This window comes from Cynara cardunculus (genome assembly GCF_001531365.2).
Source record: "Cynara cardunculus var. scolymus isolate 2C chromosome LG 3, CcrdV1, whole genome shotgun sequence".
NCBI classification, from domain to species: Eukaryota; Viridiplantae; Streptophyta; class Magnoliopsida; order Asterales; family Asteraceae; genus Cynara; species Cynara cardunculus.
In genome coordinates this window covers 3584379-3608620 of record NC_037530.1, presented here as the reverse complement: position 1 = coordinate 3608620, position 24242 = coordinate 3584379, and the positions used below count along the sequence as shown (strand labels likewise).

General features: G+C 32.1%; 1 protein-coding gene across 2 annotated transcripts; it reads right to left on the bottom strand.

The window, feature by feature from the left end:
• Positions 1-388: 388 nt before the first annotated feature.
• On the bottom strand, positions 389-3652 carry LOC112509391 (serine/arginine-rich splicing factor SC35-like). 2 transcript variants are annotated; one of them, XM_025114328.1, is made up of 8 exons: positions 3486-3652; positions 3334-3412; positions 2733-2812; positions 2580-2646; positions 2322-2393; positions 1587-1793; positions 703-889; positions 389-624 (listed from the first exon to the last, which is right to left on the bottom strand). In XM_025114328.1, exons 1-8 carry the CDS (start codon positions 3559-3561, stop codon positions 619-621), a joined length of 774 nt encoding a protein of 257 aa, XP_024970096.1. In that variant the 5' UTR covers positions 3562-3652; the 3' UTR covers positions 389-618. The 2 variants fall into 2 exon arrangements, with proteins under 2 accessions (XP_024970096.1, XP_024970097.1); XM_025114329.1 differs by having other exon boundaries at positions 703-886.
• Positions 3653-24242: the final 20590 nt, after the last annotated feature.

Here is a 24242-nt window from a genome sequence, read left to right as displayed (position 1 = left end):
TAAGTCATCCAGCTACTACAACCCCTTTTATGGCTTAAAAACAAAGTAAGCAAAAGTAAGAATAATGATATCAAGCCAAGAGTCAAAATCATCCTAATTTGACTTCAGCATTAAGGTGTTTGACTCTTACCGCCCACAGTATCTCATGATAACTGTGTCACATATTGTGCAACCAGCAAGAAAAGACATCAACCTTGTATATTGTGCAACCAGCAAAGCAAACAGCATAAGGGCTGCTGCACCAGTTCAACGGCAGCAACATAAACTCTATAGTCCATGTCAAAAAACTTCAGTTTTCAAAATGATTATATATTAATATGCATGCATAAATCATAATATAACACACCCATAAATATCGTTAAGGAAAACTCTTCACATAACATCCCTGAAGAATTGAAGACGGTTCAGATGGCATAAAACCAAGCAAGAAATCCATAGTGCAAAATCAACAGCCGAACATAGAAGAGCACATATGCAAGGGGTACAACAGAAAAAAGTTAACCTTAAAAATATGCATGAGGAAACGAGTTCAAGAATTCATCCAACTCATCACAAAACGAAACAAAGCTCTTCAATTGATGCCGACACATGCAATATCGACATGGCCTAGTTCCCATTTCATTCCTGTAATGCAAAATTTAAGGAAATCAGCATCACTGAGAAAACCCAACCAAATATTTTCAAAAGATCCTATATACTCACATCAGCATCAGAACGTTGTGGCGATGGGCTTCGAGAGTCGGCTCTGCCACGTGGTGAAACACTTTTTGGAGTAGCTGAGCGCTCTTTTTCAATGCGTGCTACAGGGCTCCTGCTCCTTGAAGGAGGCGTTCTGCGTGGAGATGGGCTCCTTCGAGGGCTACCACTACGACGGGCAGGAGAAATGCTTCTAGAAAATCCCATATATTATATATCAGATCCTTGACACAACACATAGAACAGCAATAAAAAAGAGCGGGTTCGGGGTGGGGTGGGAAACCATATGACAAAGGCTCAGATAGAACAAAAGCAATTCCAATCAAGCTTGGACTTCAATTCTTAGTTAAAATCAAACCAGCATTAATACCAATATCTAACTCAAAATGTGGATCCAGTTTGGTTCAAATCTAATTGATGTTTCAAGAATCATGCTATCGACGTTTCGAGAAGTGCTCAAGATAATAATCCCAGACCTGCTAAAAGAAGTGGACTCTTGTAGTCACTATCTGAGATTTTATTGTCATTACAAAAGGAAAAGTTTGTATCCATATATAATGCTACATGAGTTCCCATCTTTTAGTACTGTATTGCTAGTATAATCATCTTTTACCGGTACAAATAGCATGAGCATATAACTGCAAAATTGCAAGTGAAGCACTGATGCTCATAAACATTTTCAAAGGCAAATTACTAAATCATCTCAAACTATTCAAATACTTAACCAAATAGAAACAATAATTGAAAACATAACCAAATAGAAACCATGACTAAAATCAATTCAAAAAAACGGTTCAAACCCTATAAAAAATTAAAAGTTGCATAACCAAATTGAACCATATATGTTCTGTTCTCAAGATGTAACTGCAGCATAAAAAGCATTTGCATACCTGTTAGGAGATCGACTTCGCCCCTTCTCATCGTCATATCTTCCTCTCCTGCGTTCTTTGCGATAGTCAGGACTTCTGCTGCGACTTCTACTGCGGTGGCGTTCCCTGTCCCTTCCTCGATGCCTTTCATGATCAGACCTGTCCCTGCTTCTGCTACGGTTTCTCCGCCTGTAATCCTTGTCCTTATAATCATCTCTATGCCTGGAACTACATTCACAACATTGCTAAGATACAACAAGAATTGTTCGTATAGCATGTAAATAACCAGCATACCAGCTACAATAGAAATACAGAAAAAAACAACCATGAATAAATAACCAGCATACCAGCTACAATAGAAATACAGAAAAAACAGCCATGAATGATAGAATCGAATTCAGAAATACTATTTGGTAAACATACTTCATGATCGAGCAAGTGCAATCAAAATTTGAGTAAAGCTCTTAACATTACAAGTTAAAAACATAGATTCACCGGCACTCATGCATAAGGCTCCCAATTTGAAGCATTGAAGTTAATATAACACCAGTGGGTACTTAACAGTCAACACATTACCAAATCTCTTTGACATGCCAGTTTTGGAGTGGTGGGGCCATGTAGCAACATTTTTTGTTCTTTTACAATATCTACAAACTTCTTCCAAAATACAATGGAAAACCATGTCTCCATTGGGACGGACCATGCATATTTCAATACCTATCAGATAAGCCTATGTTGGTATAGAAGAACCTTTACCTTGGCCTTGGACTTCGGCTCCTTGACCTTCCCTTCAACTTTTCAGCTGGTTCTAGTATCCTTCCTTTATGACTACAAACCCAAAAAAATGCATAAACTCAAATAAATAGAAAGAAATGCACAATAGGTTTATGTATTCAGAAGCCCGAGTCATCATAATAAAAAATAATTCAAAAGATCGAACTCCCTGCAGACCATCATAAGATAGTGCATCTACATATGCATTCAAGCATCTAAGCAGTAACAAAAGTGACTCACATCCGTTCAGCATCGGGGCCGTATTTGGCAAATTGAACCATTATCTCTCTGCCATCAACAACTCTTCCTGAAACAATAGCATTAACATAAGCACCTGACACTTTAGAATTCGTAAAGCAGATCATTAAAAACAAATAAAAATCCAGTCTTCACCATCAAGCTTCTCCACTGCCTTCTGGGCCTCATCAGCATACTTATATCGAACAAAGGCAAATCCCCGTGAATCGCCAGTCCTATAAGCACCGAAGGAAAAACACATCCAATTGTATTCATATACAATAACTTCCACTCTACCAAATAAAAAACTTCAAGTTATCATTTTCATATTGAAGATTATCAACTACTTGATATTTGGAAAGTAAAAGGACAGGCCACAAGCCTAGAAGGTTTCGAAAATGTTACTTCTTCCATTCCAAAAGCACTTTGGCTTTGTACGAGGTACAGGTTACCTTTCTGATTCAAAGCTTTATGCTGTAAGACAGCCATCTATGTATAAATCATCTTAACAAATACTATTGGATAGAAGATGTTCAGCATGTAACAAAATCCAACAAATTACGGTCTCAATATCCAAACAAATATTTTCGAAAAAACAAATTCAACAACTTTGGTATACCAAAAACGTTAAACAAGCAATCACATTTAATTGACATTGATAACAATTCGAATACAAAACAACTGCAAGCGGTCGACCGATACGGTCTCAATCCGATTATCGCACGTTAAACAGTAAATCAAATGAGGGAAATTGTACCTTCGATCCCTAGGGATGAAAACATCAACAACCTTCCCATACTTATCAAAAAGAGGGAACAAATCATCAGCAGTTGTACCTGGAGACACAAAAGGCGTTACACAAATTGCAGGTTTCATGAAGAAAAAAAAATTAAGAAATTGTGAACCTACGGAAGGTGATGTTGAGAACGAGGAGCGAGTAGGTGTCTCTGATGTCCGGCGGGCCTGCTCTTCCAAAGTGCGACATGATTACGTCGTCTTCAGGCGAACGATTTTAGGGTTTCTTGAGCTAGGGTTTGTATATGTGATGGATGAATTCTATCTCTTACCAACGCAGCGGCTGCGAGCGAACGGATAAATCATTAAATAACCCAGAATATTTTCATAAACCCCCTTCAAGTTTGTGTTTTTTCTATATAAGACCCTAACATAGAGAAAAATCACATATATACCTTTCCTTTGAATAAATACATTTTAACAATTATATCATGTTTATTTAATTTTAATAAAATAAATAAGAATCATCTTCAATAGATTCTTTATAATTTCTTTAAAATAAAGAACTAAAAGTTAAAATCTTTAAAAAAAATTACATTCACCTCCAACAGATTCTCATTCTTAAGTACTTGATTAAATTGGTTGATTGTTTATTTATTTATTTTTAGCATTTATTTATTGTCATATTTTTTGTCCATGATAGATGAAGGTACTTCGTTTACATAAGATAACTATTCAACTTTTTTTTATGATTATGATGCAGAAGTTGAATGTAATTATACAACTGTTTTTATAATTACTAGAAGAATACTCGCACAATGCAGCGAGATACATCTTCATTTTAAGGGGTGTTTGGGATTGCTTATAAAAACAACTTATTGACTTATTCCGGTGTGACACCGATAATAAACACTTTTAAGTATTTGGATAAACAACTTATACCGGTGTCAAACCGGTAATAAGAAGTTTTTGAAGAAGTTAAACTCTTTTGACTTATAATAAGTTGATAAGTGTTTTTGTAGAAAAGCATAAATTGTTTTATTTTTTGTCTTTGTTAATATAATACGGTTTATGTCGTTTTGAGAAAAATATTGTTTTTACTTTTGAATAAAAATAAATTTGAAGATATCATAAAATTTTAAAAAAATATATCGATATTAAATTATTAATATAAAATTAACTATTTAAAAGTTCTCCTTTTTTTTATACAATTCTTTAATTCAACTTTTTATTATAATTTAATTTAGGTCTAATAACTAAGTAATTTATTTTTGACTTAACAATATAATTTTTATAAAGATAATAAATTATGTTAGAACTCAATGATTATCCTAATTATATTTTAGATTTTTTTTATTTAAAATGAGATGTTTATCCTATATTTGATTATGTTTATCTGTAGTTAGTTATACGAATTAAAAAATAGAGCTTTAATAAGTTGTATCTATGCACAATTTACTTGTAATCTTATATTTTATGTAATATACATTGATAAACAGTACTTCATGCACAAAGAATGATTTTTAATAATTTTTATCAAATGCTTTATAATATAGTATAGATGATGAGACATATTAATGTTTTTACCTTGTATTCAATATCTACATTGTTTTTGTTGTGTTCTTGGGCTTATTAATCTTCAAGGATGAAAACTAGTAAAAGTGACTTTTGTAACATTACACCCTTAAATCCAGAAAACCGACTAATTTAAAATTTAATTTAAAATTTTAGATGATACATCTAAGGAATGAATTCATTATGAATGTCAACATTTGATTATCTAAATGAAAATATAAGATTTCCATCAACAAATAACAATTCAAACTTTACACAAGGTATATTGTAGGGACGGATGATACTAAAACCCAATGACAGTAGCTATCTCCATATTATGGAAGGCTTTTCTGGATAGCTAACTTTTTCTCGTGCCTCTAACTAGCACTCAACTCTTTATAGTGTTGTTAGTATCATTTTCCAACAAGGACATGATGTGCATGCCAACAAGTAAAAAGAGTTAGACTTAACGTCTAGTGAGTTCAAACAGTTTTCATCGTAATTATAAAACTGAAAAACTGCTTATTTAAATCATAAATCCTCAAATGAAATTTCTTTATCGCAAAAAACATCTTTCCAATACCCTCCATTTTAGTGATGGTAACTCTGAATCAAAACACTCATTCAGATATGAAATCAAACCCAATATCCACTCAAAACATGAATAAGATATGATATTCAAATACTAAAAACATGGATAAAACTCTATTATCCAAAACACCCAAAAACATGGAATAGGTTCAATACTCAAAATCACAAATCATGGATAACATACCATACTCAAAACGTCACTGAAAACATGGATAATACTCAATACCCAACACAACACCTTTTGGTAACGGGAAGACTCATTTTCATTTATTGTGTTGAAACACAAAGTAAATTATTCATCAACATTTTCAAGTAGCACCCTAAGGTCACGGTCCCGGTGCCCGACTCCTCACAAATTCATCATTGTAATACCTAAGGTAACGGAGCCCGACCACACAGGAGTCCATCATTGTAACCTTGGTGTTTGCTTACACACCATAGAGATACACCTGTAAGCTAATGATCATGAGGCCCGACTCCACACAAGTTCATCCTTAAAGTACCCCTGATGACTTAGTGTTAGCTCTACCTGGCCAAAGCCTTAAAAACAAGGGTCCCAATGCCCGACCCCTCACAAGTTCATCATCGTAATACCCAATGTCCTGGGATCCGAGTCAACAAGATATAACCTCCACAAATACCCTCGTCCCGGAGTCCAATTCACCTGTATTCCTTTCTACAATATTGAATATGGCCCCAGATTCTAAACGATATGGGTTCCTCTATGTAATACCAACTATTGTCCCGAAGTCCAACTCATAAGAGCTCCTCTCCGCAATACCGCATCGACCACATAGCTTTCTCAAAGCACTGGTCTCCAAGTGAGAACATCAAATATCCTCATTTAACAAAAAGACTGACTCGCATGCCTATGAATTCAATGCATTACAGTTTAAATTACATGATCCTAATTAAATGACCAACACACTCAAAACATCTAATTCTCAAAGAAAGATGCAATAAATGCAAATCAAGCCCAGACTTATGAAGGTGATTATAATAAAAAAAAACATATAAAAGTATATAAAAACGCAGCGGAAATAATCACCGAAACCGGATCAACGTATTGCCAAAAGATTAAACGATAAAACAAATAACGATATACCTTTGTAGCGTGATTTGTAGATGAAAGACCGTGTTCACTTGCAATGCTTTGAAACCAAGTATTCTAGAGAGAATACCTCTAGAGTAGTCCACACTACACGTCTTTGATCACCACCGGATACTAGTCCTCTTAGTAACGAACCTTTTTACACGAAGAACGAGTAAGAAGATGAAAAACCAAAAAAACCCTAGGAAACCCTAGGGTGGGCGCCGTATTTAGAGAGAGAGAGGAGGAGGAAGAGGAGTTATCTTTTCATTAGGTTAATTACTATATTTATATAGGATTAACCCTAATGCTTCATTGGGCTTTTCCTTCTAACTCTTCATGGGCTTAGGATTTAATTAATTATAATGGGCTTGCCATTAACTTACTCCAATCCCAAATTATTAAGTCATACTTAATGATTAAGTCCCATGTAAATACCCCACGTTACTAAGATAATATATATAATGTAAATACAATAAATACATTATATTAAATGATGTCTCAGTGTATATGTGTGTGACCCTATAGGTTCACGTGTGTCTAGCCATATAATTATTTATTATGACACGAGCATATTCCAACAACTTAATCAATGAGCAAATTAAACCGAACAAATATCCCAAAAACTCCAATGGGTCAAAATCAAGCCAATAACACCACACTTATTTGACTACTCAAATAAAAATTCTATCATAAACAATAGAACACATTTAACCGACATTCATGCAACACATGTTCTAAAGTACGATTGACTCAAAAACCTCTCATTTGTTAAGACAATTCATTTTCCAAATGAAATCATATATTTTATATTTCCAAAATGTCTCGTAGCAGAATAATGTGCATTTTAAAAACGGTTTATAAAACCAAATACACTTAAAGTGCATTAATCATCAAATAACCACCATTCATACGATAAATCATCAAATAACCACCATTTATACGATAAATCATCAAATAACCACCATTTATAAGATAAATCATCAAAATAACGTACTTATTATGATTTATTATCGAAATGTCTAAAAACCCCAAATATAGACATTTTTATAAGATTTATGAAATCAAATGTGCCAAGAAAATGCAAATCTCATCAAATAAATCACACATTTGATAAAAATCAAGTAAAATACCTTAAGACTTCAAAATAGACATTTTGACATGTACAAAGTTTTCACAAACCAACTTGAACTTACATTGTTAGATTAAGTTAAACATAGATCCCAAACTCAATCTCTACCTTCCATTGGTGAACACTTTAGATTCCCAAGATAAACTTCCAAATCTATGATGCAAAACTCTCAAGAACACTCTCAAGCTCTAGCAAAGCACCAAAAGAAAACAGGAGCTTGTGGATGCAAAGTGACCAATCCTAGGTGAAGAAATGGTAGTTTAGGAACTTATCTCCAACCTCTAGGAACTCTAATATCGCCAATGATGACTCCAAAAACCCTTCAAATCGAACATTGAGCCTCAAGAATATTCAAGGTAAAAAGAAAATGGAGATGGAGAAATCTGGGGTTAAGAAACGAGGAAGAAAACCCCTAAACCAGACATGTTTAGAGCTAACAAGCCTTAATGCGAGTCACATGGAAAGTCGTATTCATCTCTAACCGCACTATGTCTTTGTTTTTCATGCATGAATAAATCTCCAACCATCTTAATTGTGCAAATCAAAATCGAACAGATCTTTACCCGGAGTAGAGCATAAACCTAAGAAGATTAAAGACAAGAAATTAATTTAATAGCTCAGGTATTGTTATTTATGATATTGATCTGATTCAAGATCATCGACAGGGAATGCATTCATTGAACCGATAGTTATATAAAACCCTCATAATTCATCATCTTTAATACCATTCGATAATGTGATTAATCATAAAATGTAAGTCCGAAAATCATGGATGTTACAATATTGAATTTATTGTTCGTGGATAAACTTGGTGTTATATAATAACTTGGATATATGAAGTTTTAAAAGATGGTTGGAATACATTGGAAACATTTGATGTATGCCCATGTTATTAGTCACTTCTCATTTGGTTTATATGATGTTTTTTGTTTCCACTTTGTAGCACATCAGATGTTTCCTTTAATATTACTCTTGGTCGATTAAAGTTTATATCCATGCAAACATGTGATCTTATACTGAAAATGTCGGTGTGTATATGTGTGTGTATATAACTATATATATATATATATATATATATATATATATATATATATACATAGAGGAGTGCTCAAATGAAAACTGCCCTCATTTGTGTAAACCATGCAAACCACCTTCATCTGTCGATTTCATTGTTTAATCTTGTGAAATTGTTTCATATAATACTTTTTTTGATGAAGTTGTTTCATATATGGTTGTGAAATTGTTTCATATAATACTTAATGAAACTGTTTCATGTATTTTTCTAAAATTAATGAAACTGTTTCATGTATTTCTTTAAAATTAAAATAATGAAGATGATAATATCTATGATTAACACCCTCCACAATAAAAATGATTAATCAACCTATCATAATTACAAAAAAAATGAATAAAATGAAAAATTATGATTGGTTAAATGCGGTTTGCACGGTTTGTACAAATTAAGTGGTTCGCATTTGATCGCTCCCCTATATACATATGTAATGCAATTGTGTAAATGAGAAAACCATCGCCCCGTTGCTTTTGAATTATTTATCAAGGTCATTTTAAGAATTATAACTCAATCTAAACTCGATTAGCACATCTTTTTTGCATCCATTTTATAAGTTGCTTTTGAATTATCTATCACCCCCACAAAATACGACAATTTAAAAGGCAATTCACAACATACAACAACATATAAACATACATTGTATGTTTACCAAACCATCCAACATAAAGACGGTTTTCGGTGCCATAACTTAACATAAACCATAAACTCAATGAAAATCAATGCCCTAATCAAGGCATATATACCAAATTGTAACAAAATTTGAAGGAGAAAACAAGATGAACGAGACAAATGAGATAGATGTTACACAAGTTGGGAATGAAATGAAACATATTTAGATTCTAGGTCGTGTTGTTTCTTATTTGAAATTTATTTTCGGTCATTTCATATACGAAAAAGAATGAACAAGATGTAAAACAGTTAAACACAACAAATAATAAATATTAATTGTAAAAAATTGTAGTTTATCAGAAGTTATATATATAAGGGGTTTTTTGCAATATACAAGAGATTTTTTCTTCTTTTATGTTGTTACTACCCAAAAAAAATAGAAACAAAATGACTGTAACTTGTGATATATATTACTACACGTAATTACACGATCAATAGATTATAGCCATTTTCTATTAATTTAAGAGAGCACACATCAATTTAAAACGGGTACACCTTTAAGACCCATAAAAGTTTTTTATTGTGACGAGTCGATTGAACAGTAGGTCAGGCACCGGAGGCCTTGTATGTACGTTTTCCCCTGCGTATAATCAATGACATACAAGGATAAATTTCAATGATCGTGTTTTTCTTATGTGATCATAAAATTGTTTTGGAACTCAAGCTGTTAAATTCCCATTTTCTCAATAAGGTAGAAAATCCTTTTCATATATCAAACGAACTTGATATACTATGCATATACGTTTTATTTTTGCTAAATAAAAAGACTCCATCATATTATTCGTATGAACGACATAGACAACTCTTTTCAAGGTCGTGATATACTGGTAATTAAACTTTATTCCTCGTTTTTGGTATTTATTCTTAGCTAATAATTTTTTTTAAAATATTACAATTATTCTCGACTGTTCATTACAAGCAAATCGTCATTGGGTTTGTCTCTTCTTGGCCACAGCTGTCCCAAGTATTTTATGATCCATTGTTTCTTGATTTCTTAAGATATTATCAAATGGCCAAACAAAATCTTTCTCTTTGTCCTACTCATTTCCAATCATTTATTCTATAACCGATCCGACTTAAATCATTTATAAAACATGTTACAGACAACATGGTGCAAACTGCTATTCCAAACTAATCAACGTATACATAAGGTCGCGTCACGCTTGGGTCGACATCCTAATCATGGTTTGGAGGCGTTTGCTAAGCACTGTTTGATATTCGAAAATGCACATGACATATAGGAAATCTGTAATTATATGGTTACGTTTCTAAATTTATTTTGCCATAATTATAAAAAAACATTAAGTTTGAACTACTTCAAAGTTAACGTTACTTATTACATTAATATTATTGATTTGTTATAAACTGAATCTTTTTTGTTCAAAAATTTAAATGTGACAAAAAAAAGTTGCCCACGATCATGTGTTACATTGCAGCGGAATTAAAAAAATCATAGTAGAATTAAATGATCTACTGATTTTAGAGTTTCGACATATAAAATTATAGGGCTTGTCACTGACACAAATAGATTAAACGCTTATTAGGTAAGTGGGCCTTATGATATGTTGCTTTGATAATGATGACTTGGTCCGAGTAAGCGCTCACCAGTGACCTTTTGATCCTTACCAAGACAACATTCAGCTAGTGAAATCGTGGGTTACAACGTGTGAGTAAACTTTGTTATCATATGCTCACATATCAAGTAAGAATCTTGGTCAAGAGGGAGAGGATATTAGAAATCATCCTGGTGTCTAACCATGCGCTTTCCAGATAAGGACCATTAAGCATTTGATAAACCATATCTTAGTTTATGTGTTCGTGTCTTAATTTGTCTTTTGAATTATTGCAAGTAGATCTTCTCGTACTTCTCTTTCCTGTAAAATATTTGTCGTAGTTGCAGAAGTTTGAAGAATTTCGATTAGACCTACGGCCTGGTAAGAATGACTATTTTTATGTTTTGTTGACGTTAATATGTTCTCATAGGACATTCAAAGCATCAAGTATAAAATAACGTACACAAATAGCATGCACAACTTCATGAATCATTTCCATTTCATAAACTACTCAGAATGGTGGTCTTTAAGTTCGCAAACCCGACCGACCCATTTGCTTGCTTTTACAGTCTCAGCCTGACAGACTCACTTGTTTTCTCACTTGTCTGCCTTAAAATCACTTTATACCACTATAATAAAGTTGGGTTTATAGGACGCGACCATAAATGAGTGTCATAATATGCCGTTTTATAAGACTTAGTTTATAGAACTAAAAAAATAAAGCATCGTATCTAAAAACATTGTAATAAGTTTATACGATGCTTTTGGACATCTTAACAAGTTTTTTTAGGAAAGTATTGATAAAAACGTCGCATTGGCTATTTTATAAGACACTTTTGAGAAAATGTCTTATAAACTCATCTTTTTATAGGACATTTGTGTTTATAGGACATTTTTTAAATGGTGTCTTATAAAATAGATATTATGACCTTTTTTTATAAAAGTGTCTTAGCAAACTTGTTACAACGTCCAAATACACCTTATAAACTTATTATAACGTTTTTAGATATGGTGTTTTATTTTTTAATTCTATAAGTTATGTCTTATAAAGTGGTCTATTATGACGCTTATTTGTCGGTGTCGTCCTATAAACACGGTTTTGTTGTAATGTGCAAACCATCACAACTCATGATTTCCTCTCACCCACTGTACGAATCAACATGATACCAAGTGCAACTTGTATCATATTCATTCATTTTTCAACATGATATATTCTTACATGCTTCAATTTTTTCGTGTAATCTTTTAATAACATCATGAACACTCCACGATAACAACATTAAATGAATTTAATCCGTAAAAAATAGTATGCAAAACTTACACCTGTCTGTAGGGTTCTCTCCAATATTTCTCGATACATATACCGACTTTCCTATAAGTTCATGACAATCAACTATTAATTTTTTCAAACTAACATTGCTAAACACGCCCCTTGACATGTTTTCGTGCATTAACACCCATCCAATATCATATATCACGATGTATTACATTTAAGGAAAAACGCCATATGCATTAAAAAAAGACATCTCTTACAAGTTCTCATAAGCAGTCTCGTTGTTTAATAAATGATAAGTCGCAAGCATTTTCCCTGGGTGTATTTGGCTCTCCCCAGAGCGGGTAACCTATTACGGAGTCATGCTGTTATGTAGCATACCTTGGTGTGGACAGCTCACACAGAGTAAGTCATCCATTTCGAGGTCGTGCCTCCCTTTAAGTGTGACGCACCTTATTGACATCTCAATCTCCCAATTGTGTACCATTGGTACAATTTAGATCACCTAAAAACTTTTAGCATGCAAGAAATGTTTCCAAACCAAAAACATTTAGCATGCATACCCATAGATCTCCATATACATGTAATCATAAAAGCGAGATCATGTAACTGAAACATCTTATCTTATATAGCAAACATCACCAGATAGTCATGCATGTAAAAATACATTTTCATACATACGTGCACATCTCAGTGAAATCTCATGAAGACTCATCTGAATGGTTGTTACCAAAAACCCAATACGTACCGTACACACTACTCAAGGACGACACCTATATGTCATATCAAACCCGTTAGGTCAAATACCAACCATTACATTTTTAACTTGACCCTTAAACATGCTCCCTAACATGTGTCAAATTGACTAAACTGGAATATAACTATTTCAGCATTGAACAAGTTATAAACTCAACGATTTCTCATACCTCCAAGGAATTTTATAATTCAATATATAAACAAAAGTTTTAGATAAAGCCCTTATCCATATTTAAAACTCACCTCAATCGGAGTTACAATGAATTTTATAAAATTAGTACGTTGATTTTGTTATAATTCCGACCAGTTATAAAAAGCATCGATTTAGACTTATCTAGATCCTAATCCAGATTCCGTCGTCTTATGGAGATGTGTAGTATACGTCTCAAGCTTTCCAAAACTTGAACGCCTTATTTCGACAAACGAGCGACTTCTTATGAATTTTACAAACAACATATACTTTTTTGTTTTCTTCTCTTGTCTCTCCCATGGTGTTCTGAGAACACCAAGAATGCTCCAAATCCCTTAAAATATCTCATTCTTACTCTAAACTTGTGATTGATCAACAATATAAAACATGTGTTTATATATATAATATATATATAATATATATATATATATATATATATATGATATAGAGATTTGCCGCCATAAGTTACGCATTGAAAAACATCATGGCCTAGTCTTGGCTCATAAGGCTTGAGGCTCGACCTTGCCATCACGTCACAGCTCCCGCCATTTAGAACCTTAAGTATGACTAAATCCATTGAATTTCAAACTGACGACCGATCATAACTGTTAATTCTATAAAATAAAAATATATAAGTAAGGTTTTGAACGTCTTATAAAACCAAATTTGTTGTAGTGAATATTTTTATCTTTAACGACACCCTACTAATAATCACCTCCGCAAAATTATTTAATGTTATTAGTATTAAGATGATTTTGCAAATTTAAATAATTACGATACACACTACTAAATGGAAGACTTTTACCTACAAACTTTTTCGTGTAAAATCCGTCGCTAAAGGGTGATTCATCACAAAAGTTGGTAGATAAAATTGTTGGTGGATAATTTAAATCAGTGACAAACTATCCACGTATTCTCTGGGTGATCCGTTAGTATTTTCTCAAAAAACATCAGATTCTATCGAACTATTGGTATTTTATGAGTGATCTGTCGGCCTGGGTGATTTTTGTGGGTAAAAGTCATTTGTTTTATAGTGACATTTCTTTCTAAAATAACGTACGATCAGATCATGCAAATACTTTGATAAGAACTTTTTTCTCCAATAATCAAATATTTAAAGCCTTCGACATGTAACTCCGTTGATAGAGTCGTTGAGCGACTTTACCAATATATAATGTTCAACTACTCAGTGAGCCAAATCCCCTCATCTCAAAGACGGATTTCATATCAGACCAGTTGAAATTACCGCTAATCAAATTTTTATCCAAAATAATTAAATATTTATTAATACAATAAACTTATGCACCAAAAGGGATTAGCGTGAGAGTAAATGCATGGACAGTGAAATTGCCAAAAATAGAAGGCAAAATAAAGGACAAATCGATCATATTGATTCAGCCATGTGTATAATGATGAAAAAGCAATGCATCCACCACCAACCGTTAACTGTAGGACCCCACCAACCATAATTTCTATAAATATCATTTATGTGATTATTAATTTTCATCTAAGAACTGTACGACGAAAGTAACTCATCTCTTTTTCTAACATAGAACGACAACTATAATAACGCCAATGCTTTTGTCTACATTTATTTGACAAAATAATAAATCCTATGCCCACAATCAAACATTTAATCTGATCTTTTCATCTTTCAGATATCAGTATTATTTAAAAATCATTCTACCAAGTGGTCAATAAATACAATGGGCAGATGGCTCAAGTTAATTGAAATAATTAACAGAGGGACTGTCGTTGTTTATTTTCTTTGGACGGATTTTCTGTTGTAGACTGTTTCTTATTGTTTTGAAGAGTTGTAAACTGTTAAGTGGTTAGTTTCAAAACTGATAAGTCATGATTATCATACGTATTCAGGATAAATTCAAGTTCTGTTTTAAAAACATATAAGAGCATACTTCAAAATTAAGCGGATGCACAGTTACAACCGGTAAAAGATTCCATTACGACGTGACGATCGAGCGGGTGCCCGTGCACCCCCGACTCTATGAGTAGGTCCACCCCTGGACTTGTGCAACGTAAGTATCTGCAACCATTTCTAGTAAAAATTGCGGTTTACTCTTAAAGGGTTCTGGAAACCGAAATCTAATACAAAACATCAATAACAATAATCGCAATGAATTCTCATAGAGATTATAAAATTGTATGTATAGCAGTTATAAGATATCATAGGAATATGGACAGATCATGCAGACCTCTTTCGTTTTGAAAATTTGATCCGGTTTAAGGGTAGGAAATCACGAAATCTAGGTCACGATCTCTATCTAATGAACAAGAAGCCTATTTTCCCAAGTGAAGGACAAAGCTTTTGTCGATTTTGAGACTGACGAAAGTCACGTTGACATGACCTGTAATATCGAACATTATTACCTGTATGCTGATTAACACCTTTAAAAAGAATAACATCATGGTACCCGGTTGTCTCTAATTTAGCATTGTTGCATGATTGCGATGGTTGATATTCAATTACATTAGTGACTAGTTAGATTTAGACGAGAGACGCAATAGTATATAGTTATACAATACAATTCATATACTGATACCGTTAGTATTGCTGGCTCAATGCTGCAATTATTTCAGGTTTTCGAAATCCATGTGTAATATAAATTTGTTTCACCCGTTGTGTTAGAAGTACAAAATCTTTTCATCAAATTAAAACCCATATTAATTACTACAACGTCATTTCGAAAACGAATATTGTTTTATGTTTAGAAGGTTGTAATTTTTGTGAGTACACGAAAATACAATTACAACAAGCAAGATTGAAAAGATGATGAAAAATAACAGAAAATCCTAATACATCAAATTTTTGGATTGATTTCAAATTGTTGGAAACGTCCTTGGAATTGCTTAGTGAAATTTCACTAAGTATAGATCTGAGGTAGCGTAATGAGATCTTTGATCTTTTGGATTACGCTGAAATTAACCAAGTCCGAAACTCTGGACTATAGAATAAGATTTATGGCCTTTGTAATTAGACATGGAGTCTTTACAGTCAAACTTGGAGTCTTTGCAACCAGAGTTATAGTCTACTCAATCAGACTTAGACTCAGTACAGTCAAAGTTCGGATAACAGTTGTAACTGTTCTCCAATCTTATTCATTACGGTTATAACCGCCCTTAACCTTCTGTAACTGTTGATATCTCATGTAAATATGTTAACGAGAATATGGGTATATATAATTACACGATTTCACAACCTTTAAGATAGAGAGTTTCTCTTGGATTACCCAATACAAAATTCATGATACCCAAGACTATAAGGGACAAATTATTGTATTTAGACAGTATACTTACACATGAGATTATCCAATCCAATCATCTTCAAATCCCTATATTTAACATAAATATATGTTAAATCCACACACACACACACACACATATATATATATATATATATATATAGAGAGAGAGAGAGAGAGAGAGAAAGATAGAGAGAGATCAAATAAAACCCATAAATATATTACAAACTTGTGAAAATCAATCAAAAAATTTAATGAGTTTGATTCTAAACTATGGTTCATATCGATTCACATGTTTTTTTATGTGTATATTTGTGTGTTTCATACAATGTTCTAAAAGGTTTGTCGTGACTCAATGCTTATTTATCACGCCACGTTAAGCTTTTGGCGTGCCATGGCATAATATGTAATTTTTGTAACTGTATTTGATAAATTTCTTACATTTTTAATGTCTTATTTGTTAATTTTTAATATATAACCTAATTTAAATTGTTTAATATAATTGAGTAATAGTAAAAAACATATGTTTATACACACACACACACATATATATATATATATATATATAGAGAGAGAGAGAGAGAGAGAGCTAGAATCATTTGATAACTCTGAAAAGAGTAGTAACTATACATACGTTATCGACCAATCACAAGTCTTTTTACACATGTTCATCTCCCACCATGACATTAAATTTGAAGGGTATATTTGTAATTTTATTTTTTGTCTAGATTCTAATATCATTAATGGGTTGTTACAGAACAATCAGATCCATGATTCTAGCTAAATTAATGGTTTTAATTTTTTTATACGCTTATTGGAGATTTGTTGTTGTAGAAGAAGAAACATGGATGATCATGTTCATCTTCACAGTAATCATCATCATCTTTCGCAATGAAATATGTGTTTACAAATATGGAGAAATATGTGAATAGATTCACATATTAACTCAGTTTACCAATGAATCATCAACTATGTGTGCATAATATGTGTTCATACATATGGAGAACTATGTGAATAGCATGTGTTCACATATATGGAGATGTACTTATAATATCAGTTCATAATAGGTTCAATATTTGTAAAAACTTGTTCATAAATATCGAATCTGCACAACGTGTTCTTCTGTTCATAAAAAACTTGTTCATATACTGAATTTACGCACATGTTCATGAACCATGAGTACATATGAACCGTGAAGACTTGTTCACACATGAACAATTCTCATAAATATCGAATACTTGTTCACATATGAACCATGAACCAAAAAAAGTTGTAGAAGAATCTAGTGTAGGGGATCTTGCTGGCGGTTTCGATTCGATAGCAAGAGTAATTATCAGGCAGTTACATTGTCATTAATAGGCAGTTACAAAACATCTCATTGTCATTAATGGACAGTTAAAATCTTTTCCGAAAATATCCCCTGTAAACATTGTTCACTTATGTTACCTTGTCTACATGTGTAATTTTTTACATTTTATATCATGAATGATCTTAACCACAAATTTCAAAGATCAATGGATAAGATTGGTTAAAAAAGTTAAGACCATATATTGGGTTAACAAACCCTATATATATATATATATATATACATATATACACATAGGGAAAGGTTCATTTGAGAAGTAAATAAGTAACCATAGCCCTTCATCTGATCAACATTTGCGACTTTGACCGTAAAGCATCATATAATTCTTCGCATGTGTATGCAAAAGATAGAGAGGTAGTTTTGAGAATTTTACAAATAGGTGGCAAATGACTTAATATGTGAACTCATGTGATACACATATGAACTATATGTTCATATGTGAATTATTTAACCGATTCGTATATGAATTCACACGTTTATATACGAATCAGTTAATTAGTTTATATGTGAATCAGTTAGCTAGTTCATGTGTGAGTCGGTTAAAATAGTTTATATGTGAATTACACGAGTTCACATATGAATATATAGTTCATATGTGAATCACATATGAACCCGTTTGATCCCTATTCGTAAAAGTTACGACACTATCCTCTCTATTTTTCGCATAGCCACAATTTTAACCAATCAAAGTCATAATTATTGACAAGTAAAAGTCCCAAGGAATTATTGCCCAGTCAAATTCGATCTTAATCGTATGAAGGGCTATGATCACTGTTTTACTTTTCAATTATTTACCTCCTTTGTTTCATATCTTTTTTTCTCATCTAAGGCTAGCATTTAATGCATTGATGAACATATAATTGTTTTACAATGTGTTTGCTTCATATGTATGCGGTTCACAATGTGAAACTTTTTTACGTGTAACTTTTATTTCACAAACAGACTAAAAAGATTCACATTGTGAAACAAACACATGTGAAAAAACACATCATAAAACAAATATATGATAATCGTTATTCTAAAACCTAGTCTTCGATGAAAAAAATCATATAAAATAGCATATAATCCATCAGTTCTCAAGGTTATCACGATTTCATGAGTTCTCAAAAGAATATCCTCTTATATATATATATATATATATATAGAGAGAGAGAGAGAGAGAGAGAGAAAGAGAAAGGTTTATTTGAAGTGGTAAGTATTTGAGAAGTAAAGAAGTGATCTTAGCCCTTCATCTGGTCAACATTTGCGGCTTTGACTGTGAAACACCGGATAATTACTCGCATGTTACACGATAGATAGAGGAGTAGTTTTGTAACTTTTATAAATAGACGTCAAACGAATTCATATGTGAACTCGTGTGATTCATATATGAACTATATGTTCATATGTGAACTGTTTAGTTAGTTCACATGTGAATTATTTAACTGATTCACATATGAACCCATAAGTTCATATGTGAATCAATTCATATGTGAATCAATTGATTCGTTCATATGTGAATCGGTTAATTAGTTCATATATGAATCAAACATGTTCTTATGTGAATCAGTAAAATAGTTCATATATGAATTACATGGGTTCACATATTAACATATAGTTCATATATGAATCACACGAGTTCACATATAAACGCGTTTGCTACCTATTTGTAAAAGTTACAAAACTATCCCCTCTATATTCGTACAATTGTAAATTTTGACCAGTTAAAGCCACAACTTTCTTGACCAGTCAAATCCGATCTTTACTATATGAAAAGCTATGACCACTTTTTTACCTTTCAAATATTTACTACTTCTCATAATAACCTGTGACTATATATATAATATTATATATGATAGAGAGATTTGCCTTCATAAGTCACACCTTGAAAAACGTCGTGGCTCCTAAGATTTGAGGTTAGGCTTCGCAACCACGCCATGTCTCACACAATTTAGAACCTTAGTTTCTATATGTACGTATTTCGTGTTCTTTCTACACACAAATCAATTTTGAAACTCACATATATGCAACAACACTCTATAACATCACACGTCTCACATGTACTACACGTAAAAAGATTTCATATTATCAAATGAACAAATACATGTGAAAATGTATGATTAAATCTATATATATATATATATATATATATATTAAAAAATTAAATAGCATATTTCAATACCACGTGTCATATTAGGTTATCCGATTAATGCAATATTAATTTATTCATTTATTTAAGAAAATGTATACCGATCGAGGAACCTAAGCTGACAAGTTGATCAGTTGGTTTTGATTTTCCTCAAAACCTTAAAAATAAATAAATAAATATTTTTTTTAAATAAATAAATAAAACGCCAATATCTTTTAGCATATAGCTTCGGGATCTTGAGATTTTATCTTCATGTCAATTTCTTGTACTTGATTCTTGACCCTTTTACCCTCAACCAACATTCAATGATCTTGATCATTTGTTTTTCCATTTGTTTTTCCCAAAACTGATCTCGATCATTTGTTTTTTCGAAAACCGAACTCGGTTATTATCATGTAATTAATCAATTTAACATCATAACTTAATGTAATTTCTCAGAAATTTGATTCAATTGAAAACGACCATGAACCGATAAGCAAAATTATAAACTCTACGAAGAAAAAGTAGATGAAGACGATATAAATTAATTTAAAACCCTAGTGAAATTGTCATTCACAATGTCGGCCCGAAAATAGATCAAACTTGATGATTCCCACAAAGGTGATGAATCACGTTGTTGTGTCATTTCATATTCGTGGTTGTAAAGGTTGGCGGAGGCGGCACTCGAATTAACTTTGTCGGTTGTTTTAGGTGTTTGCTGGAGTTCCATAGTAAAAGCTTGTTGACGTAGAACAAGAGTAATAAGAATACAACTGATGTTTATATACGTTATGAGATAAAAATATGATGATCCACTGGTTCTCAAAATTACAAAATTCGGCCTTTAACGGGAGATCTATTTTGGCAGGCGGCCAAAATTACGAAATCTGAAAAGTAAAAGAATATGAACCTGATGAGTTATTGTCTGAATGGATGCATGAAAACAAACAGATGTTGATTTCACACAATCTGCTTATTATCATTTAAATAAATAAAAACTGAAAATCACGAGAAAAATATTTGAAGTCGTTTTCGGGGATCAATATGCAGGATTTCAGACTGAAAATTGGATCTTACCATATTTAGGCAGTGTGTCATCATGCTCGGGCCATCATGAACTTTCCGTGTATATCTTAGAGGCCCGCAACTTATAAAAATTAGTTGTTTTAAGCTAAGTTTTTTCTTAGCCCGTTTTGATACACGTATACATCTGCTAACTTCTGAATTTGCTCTTTTATCATATGTTCTTTAAATGATATGCTTGTTAATTAACAAAGTCGTATTTCACATATTTCTTTAAGTGCAATATTTTGGGGGTGTTTGAGATTGCTTATTTGAAACAACTTATGCTTTTCTATAAAATCACTTACCAATTTATTATAAGTCAAGAGACTTTAACTTCTTCAAAAACTTCTTATTAGCTGTTTGACACCGGTATAAGTTGTTTATCCAAACACTCAAAAGTGCTTATTACCGATGTTACACCAGAATAAGTCAATAAGTTATTTTTATAAGCAATCCCAAACATCCATTTTGTGGAGATCCAACAAAATTAAGGGTATTTTGAAAGTCATTTGATCCAATTTAAATTGACTAGTCCAATTATCGGATATCCAATTATAATTAGATTGGATTTGGTCCAAAATTTCAACATCGAAATTGGATCAATCAGTTCTTGGATGACAATCCAACATCCAATAAAACCGAACATATCCAATACGATAACCATCCAGTTTCTCATCCAATTATCATCCAACTACCATTCAATTAATAATTATATAGTTATTAGAATTTTACGATATTGTATTTTCGTTGATATTTCTATGAATTGTTTTTCAATAATTTAAGAAAATATATAAATAATTGGTTGAATATTGGATCAAAATATTAAATAAATACAATCTGATCCAATAGATAACCAATAATAATATCCAACAGATGGAACTGATCTGATCCAATCTTCCAGCTGATTGGATTGGATCGGATATCGAATGTTAATTGGATTGGATCAGATTAGATCCACTTAAATACATCGGATTTGAATTGATGAACACTTCTAACCAAAATTCGTCGGTTGTGATTGAAGATATAGATTTCCTTGGTTGGATCGAGCTTGTTAGAACAAGTATAAACTAAAATCACCTACGAGATCTTTAAGAATACACACTCCAACTTGTATGACCTGCAAGCAAATCAGCTCCAGATGTATGCATGTAACCAAAAAAAATAGACGAGAATCATAAATATTTTAAAAAACGTGAAAATCAATATACACATTGATAAATATATACGCATTATATGAATTTCAATGCGTATATGCATTAATGCATATACAGTAGATATGCATCAATAAACACAAACACAATCACTGATAAAATACATATTTTGATGGTGCATATTTATCTATACACTGGTTTTTATAGTTCTCATAATATTTATAATTTTTATTTAAACTTTCCCATATACATGCATGTATACATTTGGGATCATGTGAGACCAGCATGTTTTCGTGAGACCCGTGAAATCACTTTTTTGTACTTCAAACTTCACAAAGGTACGATTTTTTTTTATCTTCACAATGTTTTGTTGTGAAGTTTCAAATGTAAAAATGTAATCTTACAGGTCTATGAAAACAGGCCGGTCTCACGTAAATCCAACCTATATATATATATATATATATATATATATATATATATATATATATATATATATATATATATATATATATATATATATATATATATATATATATATATATATATAAAGAAATGGATAAATGCAAAATGTAGAACGAGGGTGGAGGGGGGGTAGGGGGATAGCATAAATGAAGAGAAGGGGAGGTGGGTTGATGGCATTAAACAAAACCGGTGGTGAGAGTGACGAAGGAAAGATGTTTGTAGAAAGCGAGGCCTTTGAATGCTCCTTCATTTCATTTCATTTCCTCCCTTCAATTCTGCATTCAATTCAATTCAACCATCTTTTAATGATGGCTGGTACCCTTTCTTTATTTCAAATCCACTCAAAATTCATATGTTATGCCCACAAATATAACATCATTTTTAATCTCATGTCCACCCATTAATTACGGCTTTAATTAGAAGAGAATTGATTTGGTGCACCTCATCACTCTTCACGTTCAGTTATCATTGATCTAATAATGGAGATCTCTTCTTACGTTTCTCACCATAATTTTCCTTCTCATCAAAATTCAACCCTATACACACACATATGTATATAGACAAATGATCGCATAGAAATATGAGTTAATTAATGTGAGAAGCATATATGGATCATTGATCACTTTTAATCTCACCATCCCATAAATTACTATTAATATAGGAATTGATTTGATGCATCTTAAAACCGTTAATTTTCAATTAGAATTGATTACAAGAATGCAATCACACTTCTCACTATAACTTTCATTCTCACTTGATCCTAAATCCCCCTATATATATGGTTCCATTTACAAACTCAACATTAGTAGAAATCATACAAATCAATCTCAACAATTCATCTAGTCTAATGAATATCTAGTTTGATGAATATTTTGGTTGTTTCCTAGTATAAAACATCGATCATATATAAATAAATAAACTTTGTTAATCTTTCATAAATATCCATATCATAGTAAATGAACCATCATTTTTATAATAAATATATGAATAATTGGTTGATATAATTTGTACTAATTGTTGAGTTTGTAAATTAGACCACCTATATATATATATATATATATATATATATAGGGAAGGGTTCAAACGAGAACCTCTGTGATTTACAAGAACGCGAGAACAACCCAATAACCTCATATTGTGATAAAAAATAAAATTAAAGATTTTTAAAATTAAAATTGAAATTGGAAAAGATTCAAAGAAAATTAAAATTAAAAGGGTAATAATGGAAATGATATCATCAAATCTTTTAAACACTATCATTATGATCATTAACCTTATCATTATCTAGTAAACGGTTAAGAATTCAAGGAGACTCATAACTTCAAATCGCAAAACAACCAACCGAAGCAAACCTTGATCGACGGTGATCGACCAAGAACAAGCAACCCTAATCGACCAAGAACCCTAATCGAGAAGCCATTGCATGCAACAAGCGGACAACAAGAAGAAGTTTATTCAAGGYATCTTTCAAAATTACTCGTTTTGAACAAGTTTTTAATCGATTAGTTGTGATATTCATGTGATATCAATGTCACTCGATTTGATCATGGTTTCAATTGGTTATGTTAGACATTATCACAACGATTTTGAATGGTTTCAATAGGTTAGGATTATACTAGGTGTGATAATAATGTAATATG

Bases quoted from the DNA above. Each gene is read 5' to 3' on its own strand.
- LOC112509391 (XM_025114328.1), bottom strand. From the start codon at position 3,561: ATGTCGCACTTTGGAAGAGCAGGCCCGCCGGACATCAGAGACACCTAC. The intron at 2,813-3,333 runs GTACAATTTCCC...CGGTGCTTATAG, and splicing joins TTCATCCCTAGGGATCGAAG to GACTGGCGATTCACGGGGAT. The intron at 2,394-2,579 runs GTGAGTCACTTT...TTGGGTTTGTAG, and splicing joins GGCCCCGATGCTGAACGGAT to TCATAAAGGAAGGATACTAG.